This window comes from Bubalus kerabau, chromosome 13 (genome assembly GCF_029407905.1).
Source record: "Bubalus kerabau isolate K-KA32 ecotype Philippines breed swamp buffalo chromosome 13, PCC_UOA_SB_1v2, whole genome shotgun sequence".
Lineage (NCBI taxonomy): Eukaryota > Metazoa > Chordata > Mammalia > Artiodactyla > Bovidae > Bubalus > Bubalus kerabau.
Genome location: NC_073636.1, coordinates 80,066,379 through 80,084,606, shown reverse-complemented (window position 1 = coordinate 80,084,606; position 18,228 = coordinate 80,066,379). Strand labels below are relative to the sequence as shown.

The 18,228-nt window shown below is 51.9% G+C and overlaps 1 protein-coding gene across 5 annotated transcripts in view; it reads left to right on the top strand.

Moving 5' to 3' along the window:
- The window catches only part of NFATC2 (nuclear factor of activated T cells 2), a 160,933-nt gene that overhangs the window by 86,872 nt on the left and 55,833 nt on the right, over nucleotides 1-18,228 (top strand). For all 5 annotated transcript variants that reach the window (XM_055545328.1, XM_055545327.1, XM_055545330.1 and 2 more), the window contains exon 6: nucleotides 11,886-12,026. In XM_055545328.1, coding sequence (XP_055401303.1) covers nucleotides 11,886-12,026 — 141 coding nt within the window. The remainder of the gene's footprint in view (nucleotides 1-11,885; nucleotides 12,027-18,228) is intronic.

Sequence of the window (18,228 nt, the reverse complement as noted above, 5' to 3'; positions counted from 1 at the left end):
GATCGTCAATGACTGCACGCACCTCCCCAGGGTGTTAAAAAGTGGTTTGAACTTTGAACAGAGCATTTTTTTTTTCTCATAAAAATGCATTTAAGTGATTCACCTACTGTGCTTTGACAGATAAAGAAACCGAGACTTTCTTGGTAAGGTGATGCACTCGTTTTTACTTGGTCTCCAGCTTTCTAGTTCTCTGAAATACCTGCTTTGGGTTTCTGTAACACCCGCCCTTCTGGCAAGACCAAGCAGAGCTACTGGTGGGCCACTTTCCCCTCTCACAGAGGGAAGACAGAATCCTCTGCCGTTTCTGTCTCCTTCTTTGCTCTGTTTTCCTGGATTGGCACCTGGCAGTTTCACCAACATTTATGGGCTAATTGGCTCCCCATTCATTTGGTTCTTAGGCATGCATACAAAATTTGTTGACAAAACAGTCCGTGACATGTATCAGCACCGTGCGTCCATGCCAGTTCTCTTCAGTCGTATCTGACTCGTTCTGACCCCATGGACTGTAGCCCACCAGGCTCCTTTGTCCATGGGATTGTCCAGGCAAGATTACTGGGGTGGGTTGCCATACCCTCCTCCAGGGGATCTTCCTGATCCAGGATCCAACCCACATCGCTCACGGCCGCTGCATTGGCAGGCAGGTTCTTCACCACTGGCACCACCTGCGAAGCCCCGTATCGACACAGTATATGTACTATAAGTATTTGTTCACTAATTGATTTCATGGACACCCTTCGGGGAAGGTGAGCTGGCAAGAAAAACACTTAGTGGGCTGCTGCTGATTGGCAGGGTTAACTTACTGTCTTTGGAGGAGTCTTTACTATGGGATGTCTTAGGGATCAAGGGTGATTTCCCAGAATCTAGTGGAAAAATCTCGAACAAGACCCTGGAGGCCACTCTTTGGAAAGCGGAGTTACTTGCTGGAAAGGCAGATCCTTCCATCTCTTTTCTGGCCAGCACGGCTGAGGCCACGTCTCACCTGTGCCCAGACAGACGCCCGTGTTGTTCCCTAGTCTCATTTCCACCTGCTCTTCAGTGCTGCCAAGGAGGTCTTTTGGGTTTCCTCCCCTCTTCGCAGCAGAGAGACTGTTTTGAACCTTCTTGGGTCTCCCAAGCTCTGGAGGCCTCCCCCACCCTCGCCAGGCAGATAACCCTCCTCGCACTCACAGGAGAACGTGGAAGAGGTCAGAAGGGAACGCCCTGCCTTGCCCAGCAGTAAGCCTCCACACGGTCGCAGCTGTGGGCAGCCTTCCCGAGTCGGGCCCCTTCACGTGGGGCAGTTCTCCTTCCCCTCGGGTTGCTCCGAGCTCTCAGCTTCAGCTGCAAGTTCCCTGTGATGGAGGGAACTTGCTGTCCGTCCTGTGTGAGTTCCCAGGACGGGTGAAGCCAGATACCACCTCCGGGGAGCCTTCCGTCAACAGACATCGATTCTCAGGGATCCGGAGCACACAAGCCTGGAGTCAGCGTGTCGGCAGGGGTGGTCCCTTCTTGGAGGCTCTGGGGAGACTGTTCTAGGCCCCTCTCCTGGCTTCCGGTGGGGGCCAGCGGTCACCCTCGTTCCTCGGCTTGTAGACGCCTCACTGCAGTCTCTGCCGCCGTCTTCATGGGACCTCCTCTGTGCGTGCCTCTCTGACTCCTGTGAGGTCACTGTCATTGGGTGTCAGCATCCCCACTCCAGGATGACTTCGTCTGCATCCTTGTTTACATCACGGAAGGCTCTGTTTTCAAACGAGGGCGCATTCTGACTTCTGGGTGGATGGGAAGCCTTGATGGCAGCCCGGTTCAACCTGCTGCACCTGCTCAGTGGAATTTCTCGGCTTCCCTCTCCTCTCTGCTCTGCAGTTCCCAGATCCGCCGGGATCTTCCTCCAGCTCCCGGGCTTCTGCCTGCACTGTCCCCTCCGTCCAGAACACCAGTTCTCGGTCTTAGCTGCATGTTGGAATCACTTGGGAACTTGTAAGAAAAAATACGATGCCCACATCTGAATCAGAAACTCTGACTCAGTTGGTCTGCAGGGAGGTCTGGGCCTGGAGACTTTTAGAGGGGCCCGGTGATTCTGACTCGCTCCACCCCGCACCCCCATGAAGTTAGACACCCACTGCTGTGGCCCTCCCCCACCCTTCCATTACTCAGTTAACCCCTGTTTATCCAAAGCCCCTGTTTAGATGGGCCCCCATAAGGGGGAATCTTGCCCACACCCCACAGGGTTCAGGGTTCCCCTCTCTATTTGCTGACACCTAATTTACCTGTCAGTCTCTTAGTTAGGGTTAGGGACCAGTGGGGTGTCAGTCAGGGCCTGGCATACAGCAGCTGACTCTAGAATGTTTGTTGAAAAATTGTAAGCATGACGACAAGCATCCCCAGGCTGCCTGGCGGGATAGAAGGGCAGCGAGGAGACAGAGTGGATGCGCCCCGCGTCCCATGCAAGCCTCCCCGGGTTTTCTCCCTGCGGGCCAAGGGGCCTCTCTGGTCACCGCAGCGATCCCCACCAGGCCGGGCCCGCCCCGCACAGAGTGCAAGCTCCCTTGCTCATTCTCCAGGAGTTGGGGGTGTGGGTACGAGGTGTGGACTAGAAAATGGCTTTTCTCATACGCTGTTTCCAGTGTCTCTTTTGTGGCACAAATATCTCTCTCTGAGGTGTAATTCAGATGCACGAGATGGCGCAGACGTGGTGGGTTCTGACAGATGTGCATGCCCTTGTGACTGCCACTTGAGCAAGATCAAGGGCATTTCCCTCCAGCCCTGAAGGCTTCCTCCTGCCCCACAGCCATCGCCCCCTCCCCAGCCCCCCACGCAGGTAACCACTGTTGTGGTTTCCGTCACCTCCATGGGCTTTCCTTCTCCCAGAACTTCGTGTCACGGGCTAGTACAGCGTGGCCTCTTCTGTCTGGTCGGTTTTACTTAGCAGCATGTTTTCTGAGATCCGGTGCTGTTATTGCGTGACTTGGTGGTTCTCTCTCTCTCTTTTTTAATTGCTGAACAGTATTCAACTGTATGAATATAACAATTGTTTATTTACCCCTGATAGACATTTGGGTTCTTTCCGGGGTTTGAGGATCATGCATGAGGCAGCTATGAACATTCTCCTTCAAGGCCCTTGTGCACAAACGCTTTCTTTTCTTTTGGGTGAATACCCAGAAATGGAATTGCTGGGTCACGGGGGAAAGTGTATGTTTCAACGTATGTGTTTGCCAAATCATTTTACACTCCGTACCAGGGCATCTGGGAATTCCACTTGCTCTACATGCTCACCTGTACTTGGCTCTGTCGGTCTTTGGAATTACAGTCGTGCCAGTGAGTGTAAGATGGTGTCTCAGTGTGCATAACCCATCGTTTGCATCTCCCTGAAGGCTAATGTTGCTGGCCCCTAATCTGTGTGCGTATTAGTTATCATATGTCTTCTTCACTAAAGTGTTAGTTCAAAGATTTTGTTCATTTTTTTATTGGGTTACTCATATTGTTACTTTTTAAGTTTTTGACTGTGCCAAGATGCATGGCTTGCGGGATCTTAGTTCCCTGCCCAGGGATTGGACCCATGCCCCCTGCATTGGAAATGGAGTCTCAACCACTGGACAAGCGAAGTCCCTCGTATTTTCATTTCTGCACTGTCAGATTTATGTATTATGAGTATTTTCCCCCAGTCTGTAGCTTGCCTATTTATTTTCTCAATTGTGCTGTGTTGAGAGGATCAATATTTTATTTTTATGAAATCTTAATTTATTCTCTTCTTTGGGGATTACTATTCTTTACATTCCCCTAGGAAATCTCTGCCCATTTGATGATAGCAGACACACTCTCTTCAGGTTTCTTCTAAAAGTTTTTTGATTCTGGCTTTTATTAGTAGATTTAGGGATACAAACCGTTTCAGATCTATTTTTGTGTGGGGTGTGAAGTAAGGTCCAGTCCCATCATTTTCCATATGGAAATGCAATTATTTCATATGCCGTTTTCTGAAATTGAGAGCGTAGAAAACCTGCCTGTTCCTCCCTTGTCACCTCTCCCTTCCCCTCCACTTCACTCCCGAAGTCTGATGTGGGAAGTGGGTGATCGCACAGCAGCGCTTTGTGGAAATCCTTAGAATGAGGGAGACCAGACGGGTAAACTGATCGCGCTTTGCTTCATAAATCAGAGATGCTCTCTTGTCCGTCTGCTCCTGCCGAAGCCAGAATGACCCACATGATTCTTATGGGCTCCTTAATGTTATTCTTGCAATTAAAAACGTATTCTGTTGTTTCTGCTATTCAGTCGCTAAGTCACATCTGACTCTTTGTGACCCCATTAACTGCAGCATGCCAGGCCGCCCTGTCCTTCACTGTCTCCTGGAGTTTGCTCAAATTCATGTCCTTTGAGTTGGTGATGCTATTTAAGCATCTCATCCTCTGCTGCCCCCTTCTCCTTTGGGAGTATATCATGTAGTGCTAGGAACTAGGGATCCAGCAATGAACAAAACAAAGTTCTGGATATCCCGCAGGTCACATTCTAGTGGGGAAAATCCACAGTCAACAGGCTGGCAAAGACTTCAAATAGAACTGAATGTCATGATGGGCTTTGCTGGTGGCTCAGTGGTAAAGAATCTGTCTGCTAATGTGGGAGATGTGGGTTTGATCCCTGGGTTGGGAAGATCCTCTAGAGTAGGACATGGCAGCCCACTCCATTCTGCCTGGAAAATTCTGTGGACAGGAGAGCCTGGTGAGCTATAGTCCATGGGGTCACAGATTCAGACTTGACTGAGTGACTGAGCACACACACACACTTAATTATCTATGGCCGCACAGTGCGGCATGTGGGATCTTAGTTCCCCGACCAGGAATCGAACCTGCACCCCCTGCAGTGGAAGCGTGGAGTCTTAACCACTGGACCGCCGGGGAAAATTTGTTTAGCACTGTGCCTAGCACAGAGGAGATGCTCATAAATACTTGAAGACCAAAGGAAGAAAGGAGATGAGGGAGACAGGGAAGAGAAGGACAGACAACAATTATTAGTCACCCTGTGTGTCGAGCATTCTCTGTTGCTCCTGAATCCTTATGAGAACTCTAGGAACTCAGCATCCACTCCCATTTTACAGACGGGAAGACTAAAGCACAGAGAGGTCAAGCTAATTGCTTATGGTCACACCGCTAGTAAGGGGCCAAGCCAACTGTGACATCCATGTCCTGCTGAATCCCAGGACATCCAGGCTGAGCTCCATCAGGAGTGACTGATTGATTGATTAATCCTCTCATAGAAACTGGAGACCAGCTCAGCGACCCTCAGGGGGCTGTGGGCGCCCTTCCATAGCTCCATACTGCGTCGCCTCCTTCGAGGCGGTGTAGCAGCAGATCTGGGAGGACGTCAGGGCATGGAGCAGAGGGCAGGTAGGCCAGGCCGCCTCCCTGAGGTGGCTTTTAAGCAATGACCAAGGAGCCACATTTCAGAAACATCAGAAACCAACGTGATGGGAAACAGCAGCAGGCCACTGGTTAGGACTGGGGACCCGGGTTCACATCCTGCCTCTGCTGCTCACTCACTGTTTGGTCCCAGGGAAGTTACTTAGTGCTCTGTGCCTCAGTCTTCTCATCTGTAAAGTGGGGCTGGTAAGAATGTTGATATCTGTATCAGTACAGGAGAATGGCCCCAGTATCTGTCTCGTGGTATGGCTCGTCCCGCCCCCACGGCAGCTGTCCCCGACGCTCTGCAAAGCACATGTTACCTGCCTCTCTCTGCCCCTGCCAAGAGCACACAGCCCAGGTGGCAGCAGGTACGGGGGCTCAGCAAACACTTTGTTTTCGGGGAGCTGGCAGCAAGCCGCAACCCTGCTGCTCGGCAGAGCTCAGATGGTTATCTGCTATGGGTTGGCTGGGTGGCGATTACAGGAAAGCTCAGTTTTGGGGAGCCCAGGATTGGGGTGGCTTTTCTGCTGATTGATAGGGTTACCTGACCCTGGGATTGTGGCCTTTTACTGAGCTCATTTTGCAGGGGTGGGGCAGGTGAAACTCCCCTTTATTGAAGAGTTGCTGTGTGCCCCCAGCTGCCATGTATGTTAACTCATTTCCATCCTCATCGTAGCCTCAGAACACTTTTTTTTTTGGCCTGATGCAGCGTCACAAAGATTTTCTCCTATGTTTCTAGTTTTTAAAAAAAATTTTATCATTAAAAAAAAATTTGGCCACACCGTGGAGCATGTGGGCTCCTGGTTCCTTGACCAGGGATCAGACCCACACCCCTGCGTTGGAAGCATGGAGTCTAACCACTGGACTGGGCCACCAGGGAAGTCCCCCAGCCTCATAGACTCATCTTAAAGACTGAGCTCGTATCTAGCGAGCTGAGGTTCAGAAGAGCTAACCGATTTGCTTGTCACATGGCTGGCAAGGGCGGAGCTAGGGGTTAAAGCCCTTGTCCAGTTCTCTGCTGGGGCTGCCTGGGTCTCACAGTGGCCAGGGAGCTCACTAGTCACGTGGGGATTCGCAGAGCCCCCGGAAGGGTCTTGGTTACTGGAGACCCGTGGGAGTATCCTTCGGGGCTCCTTGTGAGGACAGCGCTGTGGGGTCTGGAGGGGAGGTCCCAGTCCTGCAGGGCCGGGGTTTGTGTTCCATTTTCCATATGAGAAAGCAGAGACCCACTGAGGCCCAGAGCTGGAAGGTGGTCTTCAGTGCCGTGGACCCCACCCCTGTACTGTGGGTGCTCGCAGGCCCCTCCAGAGGTGAGCCCCACTCAGGGAGAATTGGGCTCCCCTGTCCCCATCTCCCGCTTCCCAGGGAAGACTCAGCAGCACCAGGGTAGGGGCCTGAGGGGCCGTCTGCCAGGCCTGCTCCCCGCCTCTCCCGGGCGAGGCCGAAGCACCGCGTTCCGGGCCAGGCCAGGCTCACGGCCAAGGCCAGGGGCCCGAAGTACAGACGAGAAGGGCTGTGCGGCTGGGGGATGATCAGTGCTGGAGCCCGGGTGAGACTGACGTGGCGGGCGGGGGGCCTCCCGGTTCAGGCTGGCTGGCTGCTTTCCCACTGAGTCTTCCCCATTTTACTAAAAAGGAGTCCCTCTGGGTGGGGGAATCCCACAGTCTGGGGTCAAGCTCTGCCAGCCTGCCTGCCGTAGCTGTGAGCTCCCAGGCATGGAGCTCCTCCTCCGGGAGGCTCAGCGCCCTCAGCTCCAGAATGGGAATCGTTCCTGCTCTGTGGTCTCATGAAGTTCAGCCATAAAAATAAACAGAACTGACGCTCACAGAGCTCTGATGAGGTACCACACACTTCCCGTGCGCCAGCTCATTTAATCTGCAAACAGCCCTCTGAGGTCAGCAGTGTGTGACGCGTTCCCATTTTGTAGATGAGAAAACAGAGGCGCGGAGAGGTGAAATGACTCGCCCAAGGTTCCCCAAGCTAAGATATCAGCGAGCTGGGCTTCAGACTCAGGCGGTCACCTGTCGGCATCCCTCATTTGACCCATGACCATGAATTACCTCATTATGTGTGTGCTTTATAATGTAAAGAACAATATGTATGAGAAGTCTCTGGGATCCAAAGCACTCTCTGCTGCAGCTATAACCATTTGCAGTTGTTAACAGATGCCACCTACCCTGCGTACCTGGTCTCCCTGGCCAGCCTCTCCTCTCCCCTGCGGTTCGCCAGCATTCTTGGCCAGGCAGCCCCGTGACGGAGAATGGCAGACAGACAGACAGCAGTGTTCCCTGTCCAGGCCGACCTGGAGGACCCACCTGGGGTGAATTTCCTTCACTTAGTCTTTGCTGCCGCGGCTCGACTACCCGTCAGCCACTGTTGCTAGTGAAAGTAAACACCCATACGGGCTACACCAAGGGCACCCTGTTGATTCAGAGCTCGTAAAACCCAGGAGCCCCAAGCCACTTTATGACGTGCCAGAATCCAGGGGCAGGAGCAAAGCCTGGGGAAATCTCCTGGCTTCGAGGGCCACCGCGATGCTTCAGCAGGAGCAGAGGGGCTGGCCTCCGCCCACAGGTGAGATGTGGGCCGTGGGCTTAGCTTTAAGCTGCTGACCCGCAGCGGCTTGCTTAGACCACTCTGGGGCTTGGGGGCTTGGGGGGCTGGCCCCGCTGATGGTTGAAGAGCCAAACGGGACTTGGTGGGGGCCGTCGGGGGTGGTGGTGCAGGCCTGAGAGGCCCAGTGGGCTTGCGGGGAGCCCTGCCTCTGTGACGGTGTCACCCCAGTGAGTAGCCCTCAGAGAGGGAGAAGGAAGTGGACCCCGGGAGGGCACTTTTGGTTGCTGTTTGCCTCTCCTCAATTTCCTCTTTCAGAGGCTAATTGGGATTCGTTTGCTTTGCTTCTGGGCTCTCTGAGGGTGCAGGGCCTCCCCTGGAGGAGGTCCCCTGGTCCTCAGGTGGCCTTTTAAGTGTGGGGCTTGGCTCTCAAGCAGAGCATGTGCAACAAGTCACCTGAAAAGATTGTAAGAATGCAAATGTCCAGCCTCCTCCAAGAGACGGCGGGGCCCAGGGTTAGGGGCGTGGCCTGGGTGGCTGCATTTTTATTAAGCGCCTCCCCCAACCAGGTGACCTGGGAACCCCACTTTGAAAAATGCTGGGGCTCAGGGCCAAGACACCTGGGTTTGGGGTCGGGATCCAGCAGGAACCGCGCCGATGAGCGCGGTACTGCGTGTAAACACGCGGACACAGTCGCAGGTATCGGTTGACACAGGGCAACCGCCCCAGGAACTGCAGCGCATCCTGTTGTTTGCTTTCCCAGCCGGGATTTATTAAATCAAATATGCTTTCTGTGAATTCTCCCATTTAACCCTCAAACAGCCTGTGGCATGCGTCTGCCGATGGCCCCGTTTTTCCGATTTGGCAAAGTGAGGTTTCGAGTCGGGAAGCCCCCTAAAGGGTCACCTGGTGGGGACTTGAGCTGAGACCGAGGACGGTCCCACGCGGCAGCCTCACCCGGGCAGGGGCTGCCCCTCCATGGAGCCGAGTTCTGAGCATGTCTGTCTGTCTGTAAAATGGTAGCATTAGGGCTGGAATGTCATGTTTGTTTTGACCCCCCAGGTGATGCTCATGTGTAGCCAGGGTTAAGCAGTACTTCTCCCCCTTGACAGCTCATAAGAGTCAGCTGGGTTCCTCGTTAAGCTGCAGAGTCTTAACAAGGTTCAGTAGGTCTGGGGTGGGGCCCAAGGTTCTACATCTCTAATATCACCTTCCACCCCCCACCCCATTCCTGGGATGCAGCCCACACTTTGAGTTGCAAGACCACAGTTCAGATAAAAGCTTACAGGAAGCAAGACTGGATTCTTGTCTGTACATTTTCTTTAGAAAAGATGGTTTTCGTTCAGGTCAGCAGAAGCAGGGGTTTCCTTGGTGGCTCAGACAAAGAATCTGCCCGCAATGCGGGAGACCTGAGTTCGACCCCTGGGTTAGGAAGATCCCCGTGGAGAAGGGAACGGCTCCCACTCCAGTATTCTTGCCTGGAGAATCCCATGGACAGAGGAGCCTGGTGGGCTACAGTCCATGGGGTTGCAAAGAGTCTGACACGACTGAGGACTAAGCATCAAGGAGAAGGGGTGGGAAATGAAGGTTTGGTCAGAGGAGGATCAGTTGGTTGCCTGAACCTATGAGGCTTTGGAGGGAGAAGCAGTGATGTTGCTCCAGGAAATGGCCAAGCTGTGTTCGCAGCAGTGCTTGGTGACTCAGAGCAGCTGGCCGGGCCAGCCTCCCGCCCGGCGCTGAGAGCTCATGGCCACGTCCAGTCCCCGGCCTGGCTGGATGCGAGCCCTTGGCCAGCTCGCCCAAGAGTGATGACTCAGGTGTTCCACCTGCAGAATGGGCGGCATGGGCCTTGAGGCCGTCCCACCCATCCATCCCTGGGACCAAAAGCCCCTCCTCACCCCCGAAACACATCCAAGGCAGATCCAAAAAGCCGGGACCTGCTCTTCTAGGCGGTGTGACTGCTGTTTTCACTGCTAATAAATCTCCGTTGATGGCAGCTCAATTAGGAAGTCACACAAAACTCCTCTATTGAAAGAAAGGATTAATAACCCAGCCCATGTGGGAGAAATTAGCAGCTCCTGCCAAGAGGCCTTTTTAATATGTGCCCATAACTGGGAGCCCCTTAGAACCACATTGGCTGGCTGGGCCCTGGGAACAGAGAGCCTGGGCTGAGCCTGGGATGGGGAGATACTGGCCGGGAGGTCGCTGAGAGTCCTGGGCTGTGTTTTCGATGTACAGCGTCTGGGAGTGTCTTATCCACAGCAGACTCCTTAAAGGTTGCCGCGTGCATGGTTGCCGCTGAAGGCATGGGTTTCAACGTGGCTCCAGGGCAGAAGGGACAGGGTGCTGGACCTGGAGGCCCAGGCCGGCCGGGAGGGCAGGGTTAGGCCCGCACCTAGGGCCTCACGCGGCTGCGTCCATGGCTCCCGGAGGGGGCGGTCTGCCGGCCCCTGGCACAGAGAGGGCTGGCCCTCTGCCCAGTCCTCGGGCTCTGGGAAGGATGCCAGGAGCTCAGGCTGACTCACCCAGGGGGCGGGCCGGCCTCCACAGCCCACGCTGCCAAGGCAAGGCCCAGGGGATGGTCCCTTGTGTCGGCCGGACCTGTTTCCCACCCTGCCCAGGGCAGGCATCTGGAGAGGGTCTTCACTCTTTCCTGCAGCCCACCCTCCAGAAGAACTGGCTGAATGGAGGGGCTAAAGGACGGGGCTCTGGAGCTGGGCAGGCCAGCTCTTAGGGCTCAGGTCAAATCTCAGCATCACCATAGCTGACTTTTAGGCTTCCGTTTTCTCCCCGAAGGCATATAATTTCATTATACTTTTTTCCTTAGAAGGTTATGGTGAGCATTCAAGTATATCATTGTAGTTCAGCCTGGCCCATTACTCACTGCAGATACAGATGAGGATATTGAGATAAATATGTGTCAAGATATATTGAGATACATCTGTATCCACACCTGTCTCCATCCATCCATCCATCCCTACATCCTTCTTAAGCACCCCCTGCTAAGTCCTGGGCCCTGGGCCCAGCCCTGGGCTCACAGCATACGTAAAGCGATGCTCCTCTCTTCTGGGCTTATGTTCTCGCGGGGAAGAGATGAAATGCGGAGGAACCAAGAACGCTACAGGTAGCGTTTCTGAAGGTGGAAAGCTCTCTGGGGATGAACTAAGCAGGATGGAGCAGGATAAAGAGGTGGGGGGGGGGGCACCGCCAGACAGATGGACAGGTGGTCGTGCTGTGTTAGCTGTGAGGGGCAGGGTGCAAGGGTGGGGCACGGAAGCCTCTCTGAGGAGGAGACATCTGTGTAGAAACCTGCCAGAAGTGAGGAAGGCAGCCGTGCTGGCAAGCGGGGAGGAGCCTTCCAGAGAGGAGGGCTTGAAAGTGCAAGCATTCAAAGATGGCAGTGTGCGGTGTGTGTTTCAGAGATGGTGAGAACATTCTAGAAGTGTGATTGGAGGGGAGCGAGCGAGGGGGAGTGCTAGAAAATGTGGTCAGAGATGGGATGGGGGCGAATGAGTTCAGAGGCCAAGGCATCTACACTCAGGAATTGGGTCCTCGAGTTTGCGTGTGTGAGCCCTTTGTGTGTGGCTGCCGTCAAGCACAGGAGAAGAGCGTGCACTCTAGCAAAGGAAGCCTCTTACAAAAAGGTGGATTTGCCTATCCTTTTATTAAAAAAAAATCAAATTCGTATTCTCCTCTCCTTCCTAAAAGGAGAACAGGCATCAGTCTCTTGAGTCATGAAAATGAAACTTGTTGTTAGGAGAAAATTAGCCCCAAAGACTTCAGGCAAGTTGACAAGAACATAATATTTGCAGAGTCGCTGGTTGCCAGGGGTGAGGGTTCCGCGCTTGCAGTGACAACAAGTGACAGAGGTGGGCAGAGTGCGTCGTGTCCCGTGAAATCTCGGGACGGTTCCGAGTGGGTGTCTCCCGTCATCACAGCGACGTCTTTTTCTCTCGCCCACAGCCCAGCGGTCCGCCCACGAGCTGCCCATGGTGGAAAGGCAAGACATCGACAGCTGCCTGGTGTACGGCGGCCAGCAGATGATTCTCACGGGACAGAACTTCACGGCCGAGTCCAAAGTTGTGTTTACCGAGAAGACCACAGGTCAGAGCGCCTTCCGAGCGCCATACGAAAGTGACCATCTTTTCTTCTTAATTTGGGGGGTTAGATCCCATTGTGGAGCGTTTTTCTTACTCACTCGGGGAAATTTCCTTGTGTCCAGTGACCTTGATATCGACATGGTCCACAGCTGCGTGAATGTCCTATGGTGTATTTTAACTCATCCTGGCTGGTTTGGTTGGATGAGAAGGCTTTTCCCACCCCCAACTCTTTTTTTTTTAATTATATTTTATACATAAGGAGACACCTTTTTTTTTTTTCTTTCAGATTTTAGACTTATCAAACAGGGAATAGTAAGAGCACAATGATTAATCATACATGCTTGACATCATACCTCCAGGCCCTGGATATCCTGGGTTCACATCCTGCCTTTGCTACTTGATTGCCCTGTGATCTTAGACAAATTACCTGACTTTTCTGTGCCTCTGTTTCTTTATGAATAGAATGATTATAACAAGAGTTATTACCCCATAGGGCTGTCACGTGGGCTAAACGAGTTAACACATGTCAAGTAATTATGACACCACCAGGTATACTGTAAGTCAGTAAACACTGGCAGCTTATATTTTTATTGTAACTAATACCGCAGTTTATCTGGCTGTGCTTGTAGGACTAATTAATTAGTCTTCTTACACATGAAACTGCACGCGTATCTTTTTTGTTTATGTTGGGTTTATTCCCATGTGGGATTTTGGGTAGTCATTTTGAGAGCTTTAAATACATATTGCTTTGTAGAATTCAAATTACCTTCCGGAAACTTACAAATTGGAAACTTCCACCAATACTGGGCCAGTCGTGGTTTCAACCCATCCCGGAAATGCCCTGTTTTTTAATTTAAAAAATTGTACTGAATTAGTACTTGATTTTTGTACACCTTTGCTATGAGAGGCTTAATGGACATGTGTATCCTTTCTTAATATGGGCCATCTGTGAATGTGTTTACCAATGAGGACGTGTTAAAAAGACCATGGTCTGAAGTAGGAAAAATATCAGGTTATATAATTGGCTTGATAGTTATGGGTGCTAGGTTGAGCTTTTTTTTTTTTTTCCTATGGACATGATTTCAGGTCAGATCAGAGGCGAGTTGATGTCTGTCTGTCTGCTGCCCTGAGGATGGCCCTGAAAGGAGCCGTCACTGACAGGGGGGCTGCTTCCCACATTCACACAGAGCCTGCTCTTGGGATGGGCTGGCCTCGTGTCCAGGGTGTGAGAACTGCTTCCTCACATCTTGGAAGCACGGCAGAAGGCAGATGATTTGAAAGAGGCTTGCCAACGCCGCTGCAATAGAAAAGTGATGTGAAGTGGGGCTCACGTCAGGCCCTGCGGGTGTGAGGGGCTGTGATGGTGTCGTGAGGAGGAGCGCGGACGTGTAGGTGGGTGTGATGCGTCTGTCCTGTGGTGGCCAATCCTTTATTGAACCGTCCTTCTCTATTGGGCTTGAGGCTGCTTCCAACTTTGTGCTGTTCTAAGTGAGTGAACTCCGGGAGCTGGCGATGGACAGCGAGGCCTGGCGTGCTGCGATTCATGGGGTCGCAAAGAGGCAGACGACTGAGCAACTGAACTGAACTGAAGTGACTCCGTGACACGCCTCCTGTTCATGCCTTTGGTCAGCTAGGCAAGGGCTCACGAGCTCCAGCCGGACGGCTTGCATTCAAAGCCCAGTCCTCCTCCTTCCTAGCTGGGGGACCTTGGGCAAGCTGCTTAGCCTCTCTGGGCAGCAGTTTCCTTCTCTGTGTAACGAGGATGGTGACAGTCATACCTTATAGGGTGGTCATGAGGTTAAGAGTTGTAAATGCTCGGTTCACTTGTCCCTCGGAGTCTGCAGTGGATCGGTGCCAGGACCCTGATAGATACCAGACTTGGAGCGTGCACAAGTCGCTTGTGTACGGTGGTGGAGCACTTGGTAGAACCTGTGTACTTCCTCTCATGTACTTTAAATCGCTCTAGATTACTGAGAAGACTTAGTACTAGGTAAACGCTATGTTAATAGTTGCCAGTGAGTGGCATGTTCAAGTTCTGCTTTTTGGAACGTTCTTAAATTGTTTTTTGTTTTGAGTATTTTTGTCTGTGGTTGGTTGAATCCATGGATGTGGATCCTACGGATACAGAGAGCCAGCTGCTTATAGCAAGTGCTCAGTGTGCATTAACTCATGCCGTTTCTTACTGTTCCTTCCTAAGGTTGAGGCTGACATGTGCTGTCTTGGGTTTCAAGGCGTTGCGCATCCTGACACATTTTGGAGGAGGCTTTATTTTTCAGGCGGTGAAACAGTGTACAGTATTCTCAATGGCAAGAAGTTACTGGGCTCTCATGAGACAGAGAGCAGACCTATGTGGCTGGAGTAGAGGCTGGTTATCACCAGGAAGTGTTCTGATGAGCAGAGCCCAGAGAAGTCTCCTGATGCCAGGTAGAGACACAGCCTTGACTTAGTCTGTACGTGAGTAAGGTGATAGTGAATCGTGGTGGGAATCGTGGTGGGTTCTCGAGCAGGAAAGTGGCATGAAATGTAAATAACCAAGTTAGCATTAGCCTCCTCAGCTTGGATGGGTCTCTAGGACCAGGAAATCATCCTGCTGGTCTTGTGCTGACTTCCACAAGAAGTGTGTGGCTTCAAGGCACCTTACTGGCAGAGCGGAAAATGCTGAGAATACATAGGCATCTTGTTCTTCGTGTCCAGGTGAGCAGTCTCCTTGGGGGGCTGCTGGAAGTATGGAGGGATGGCTTGCAGACCAGATGCTACCAAGTTCCTTGTGGAGCGAGGAGCCAGACAGCTTTCAACTGTCCTGGGAGTGCACGCACTTGTGAGGCTACTCAAGGGCCTCAGATAGGTATTTGCTGGATGGAAGGATGGAAGGCAGGCAGACATTTACTCTCCAGCTTTCCTTCTCTTGGTTTCAGAAGAAATTTGTTTACCGCTTGAAGGGAGAAAAACCCAGAGTCTCTTTCAGCTTTGAAAAGCTGCATGTTAATAAGAGGAATCATGAAGTTTCCTCTCTGTGGGCGTGCATTGTCTCATCTGACAGACAGGCAGGTGGCTAAGCCTGGAGAAGCTGGGGAACTCGCCTGCAGATAGTATCCAGCATCATCTTGTTATTCAGCTTCCCTGGACCTCCGTTTTCCGTCAATGAGTTAACAGTTTTCCCTCCCAGAGTTAAACGCGTCGGCAAGCAGTGGGCACTCAGTGCGTCAGGAGTGTCCCTTGTTATTTTTACGGTCTCCCCAGCATTTTCCTTGTTCAGGCCATAGGTCACTTATTGGACACATACTGCCGCAGGCATAGGCCTCGTGGGCAAACTTTGGGAGGCTTGTCAGCTGCAGTGGTTACCGGCATAGCTGTGAGGTCAGACGGCCTGAGTTCGAATCTGTGATCTGCATCTGGTGGCTTTGCCATCCTGGGTAAGTCATTTCACCTAAGTCAGCATTTCCTCTTTTGTGAAATACAGATGACTTACTTCACTTGAGAGACGGGAAAGTTAAATGAGAGGATACAGGTTACGCTCTTTGCATGGAGCTTGGCATTTTAGGCTCTAATGTTAGCGTCTTGCATAGATGCTTGTTAAATGTTAGTGGTTGTTATTATATTTAGACGGTGGAAGGACAAGGCTGAGCATGATTTTATCTCATGGAACCAGGAGACACTGAAAAACAAGAACGAGGAATAATGAACTAGGTGCCAGGCCTTATTCGGAGCCCTTGGTAGGTATTAATATTAACAATCTGATTCCTCGTGAGAGCTCTAGAAGATAGCTACTATTCTTTTTTTTTTTTCCCCCTTTTTTGCTGAGAAACCGAGCACAGAGATGTTAAATGACTGGTAAAGATCACACAGCTGGTGAATGGCAGTGCTGAGCTGGCCCCTAGGAAGCCTGATCGTTAGCTAGTCTTGCTTGGTCATTAGCTGTTCTACTCTGAAAAAGGTCAGAACCAGGGGAGCCTGCCTGAAGGTCCTTTAGCTGCTCTGAGACACTGACTTGAACCGTTCCGTGGTGAGACAGCCTCTTGAAGTCTGCAGTGGGTCACTGAGGGCAGGAGGGTCCTTTAGGACTGTCCCATGTCTGATCAAAAAGACTCTGGGGTGGATGCGGTCCCTGGACCGATGCCAGCAGACAGGCTGGGGTGTGCGAGGTGCCCCCGGGCCCTGAGGAGTGGAGGGCTTCCCTGGAGGGATGTCTGGCCCCCAGAGGCTCCGACAGGTTGTGGGGTGCCCTTGTATTCTCAGGGAGCTGCTCCTGCTCTTTTGACCCCAAGCACTTGCCACCCAGCCCGGGACCGCCTTCTGCAGGGGGAATCCCTGTTGCTCAACTTCTTTTTTCCAAAACGGCTCCCCGTTCCCATCTCCATGGACAGTTTGGCCAGCTGGGCCGCTGCGGGGTGGGGCGGAGTGGAACAGTTGAAGTTTTCCAAGGAAGGGGAACCCCAGCTGGTTCTCACATTAAGGAAAGGTGACAGCCTCCTGGGCTAATCTTAGCCCCCACGTTGGGTCATCGGCACCACCAACTCCAGCATGCTTTTTATAGCTGTCGACTGAAATGGAATTGGCAGTTTCCACTCCAGCAGGATGACAAATTGGAGGATGGTGGAAAAACAGTAGGAGAAGGGGAGCGTGGTGTTTCTTAAGTTAGAAAAGCTCGGTGTTTTGGAAAGTGGCATCTTATTTATAGCAGCAGTAATAATAATGATTATTATATTGTTTTTATTACTATTTTTAATGATTTGCAGGACTTCTAGGGGCCCGTGTGAGCTGGCCCTGGCCCATCTCTCCGATTTCGGCCCTTTGGGCTTGCCCCCTTGTTCCTTGGGCCTTAGCTATATTGTCTTCACTCTGTCCTCAGACACCCCACTCTCCTTTCCATCAGAGGAACTTTGCTTTTGCTGTTTCCTGATGGCTTGCATCATCCCATTTCTACAAAGCTCAACTCAGAGGTGACGTCCTTAAGGTGCCCCTCCTTGACCATCTGCTCCGAAGGTGCTTGACCTCCCTCCTTGCCCTGCCCTGCCTCCTCTGAAGTTCTTAGCTCTATGAGAATCACCTTTTTTAAAAAACCATTTATTTATTAATATTTTGGCTGCACCAGGTCTTATGAGATCTTTAACCTTTGATGTGGCATCTGAGATCGTTATTTACAGCATGTGGGATCTAGTTCCCCGAGCAGGGATTGAACTCTTCATTGGCACTGCAGGGTCCTAGCCCCCGGACCACCAGGGAAGTCCTATCTACTGGAGAGATCGTGTCTATTTTTGTTGTTGTTGTTGTTCATTTATTATCTAGTCTCACATATAGAGTTCCTTGAGGACTGGAACGTGGCATTTGCTGCTGTGTCTGCAGCATCTGGAACGACCTTGGCACTTAGTAGGTGTTTGTGGTGGTGGTTTAGTTGCTAAGCAGGTGTTTATACATATTGCTGAGTGAATGTATTTAATCGTCACACCAGCCTGGAGAGGCAGGCAGCATTACTCCCATCTTACAGATGAGGTCACTGAGGCTCACAGAGGTCAAGCCATGGGCCCCAAGTCAGCTCCCAGCTGGTGACAGAGCCGGAATCCTGGGGAACATTTATCAACCCTAGAGGGATCTCGTAAGTCACATCCAAGAGGACAAAGAGGAGCCCCACAGAACGATCTGGAGCTTTCCTATTGACCATTTTCAGTAATTGCTGAAAAGCCTTTCTATATTCTCTGAAATTTAAGAAATGTGTAACCTCCGCAGGCAAAGTTCACCCTGAGAAGTCCAGGCTGTTCCTGACTTCAGCTGGTAACCCTGGCCCCCGGCCACCCAGGCCTCAGGCGGAGTCGGGGGTCCCAGCAAAACATTGCAAAACAGGAAAAAATCTAAGGACACAAAAATAAAAGTGATGTGGCAGCGGAAACGGGGTTGCCATGGCTCCGAGCGACTCGCCGCGCCTGGGTGGGATCCAATGTTTTGGAAGGTTCCTCCACATGACACAGGGTTTTGGAATTTTTCAGCTGGTAAATCTTTCTTAATTCAGCCCCCCCACCTCCCCCTGGCTCCAGCCAAGTAGCTCCCTGGCCCTCTGTGTCCCGCGGGGGCGTAGGTTGGAAATGTGCCTGTGTCGGATTACTCAGCTTTGAAACTTAAATTGTTTGAAGAGAACTTGTGTTTTGTTTTGCTGGATGGTTTCTTGGACCAGTCTGATGGCAGAGGCTCCTATCACCTGTTGAGAGGGCAAA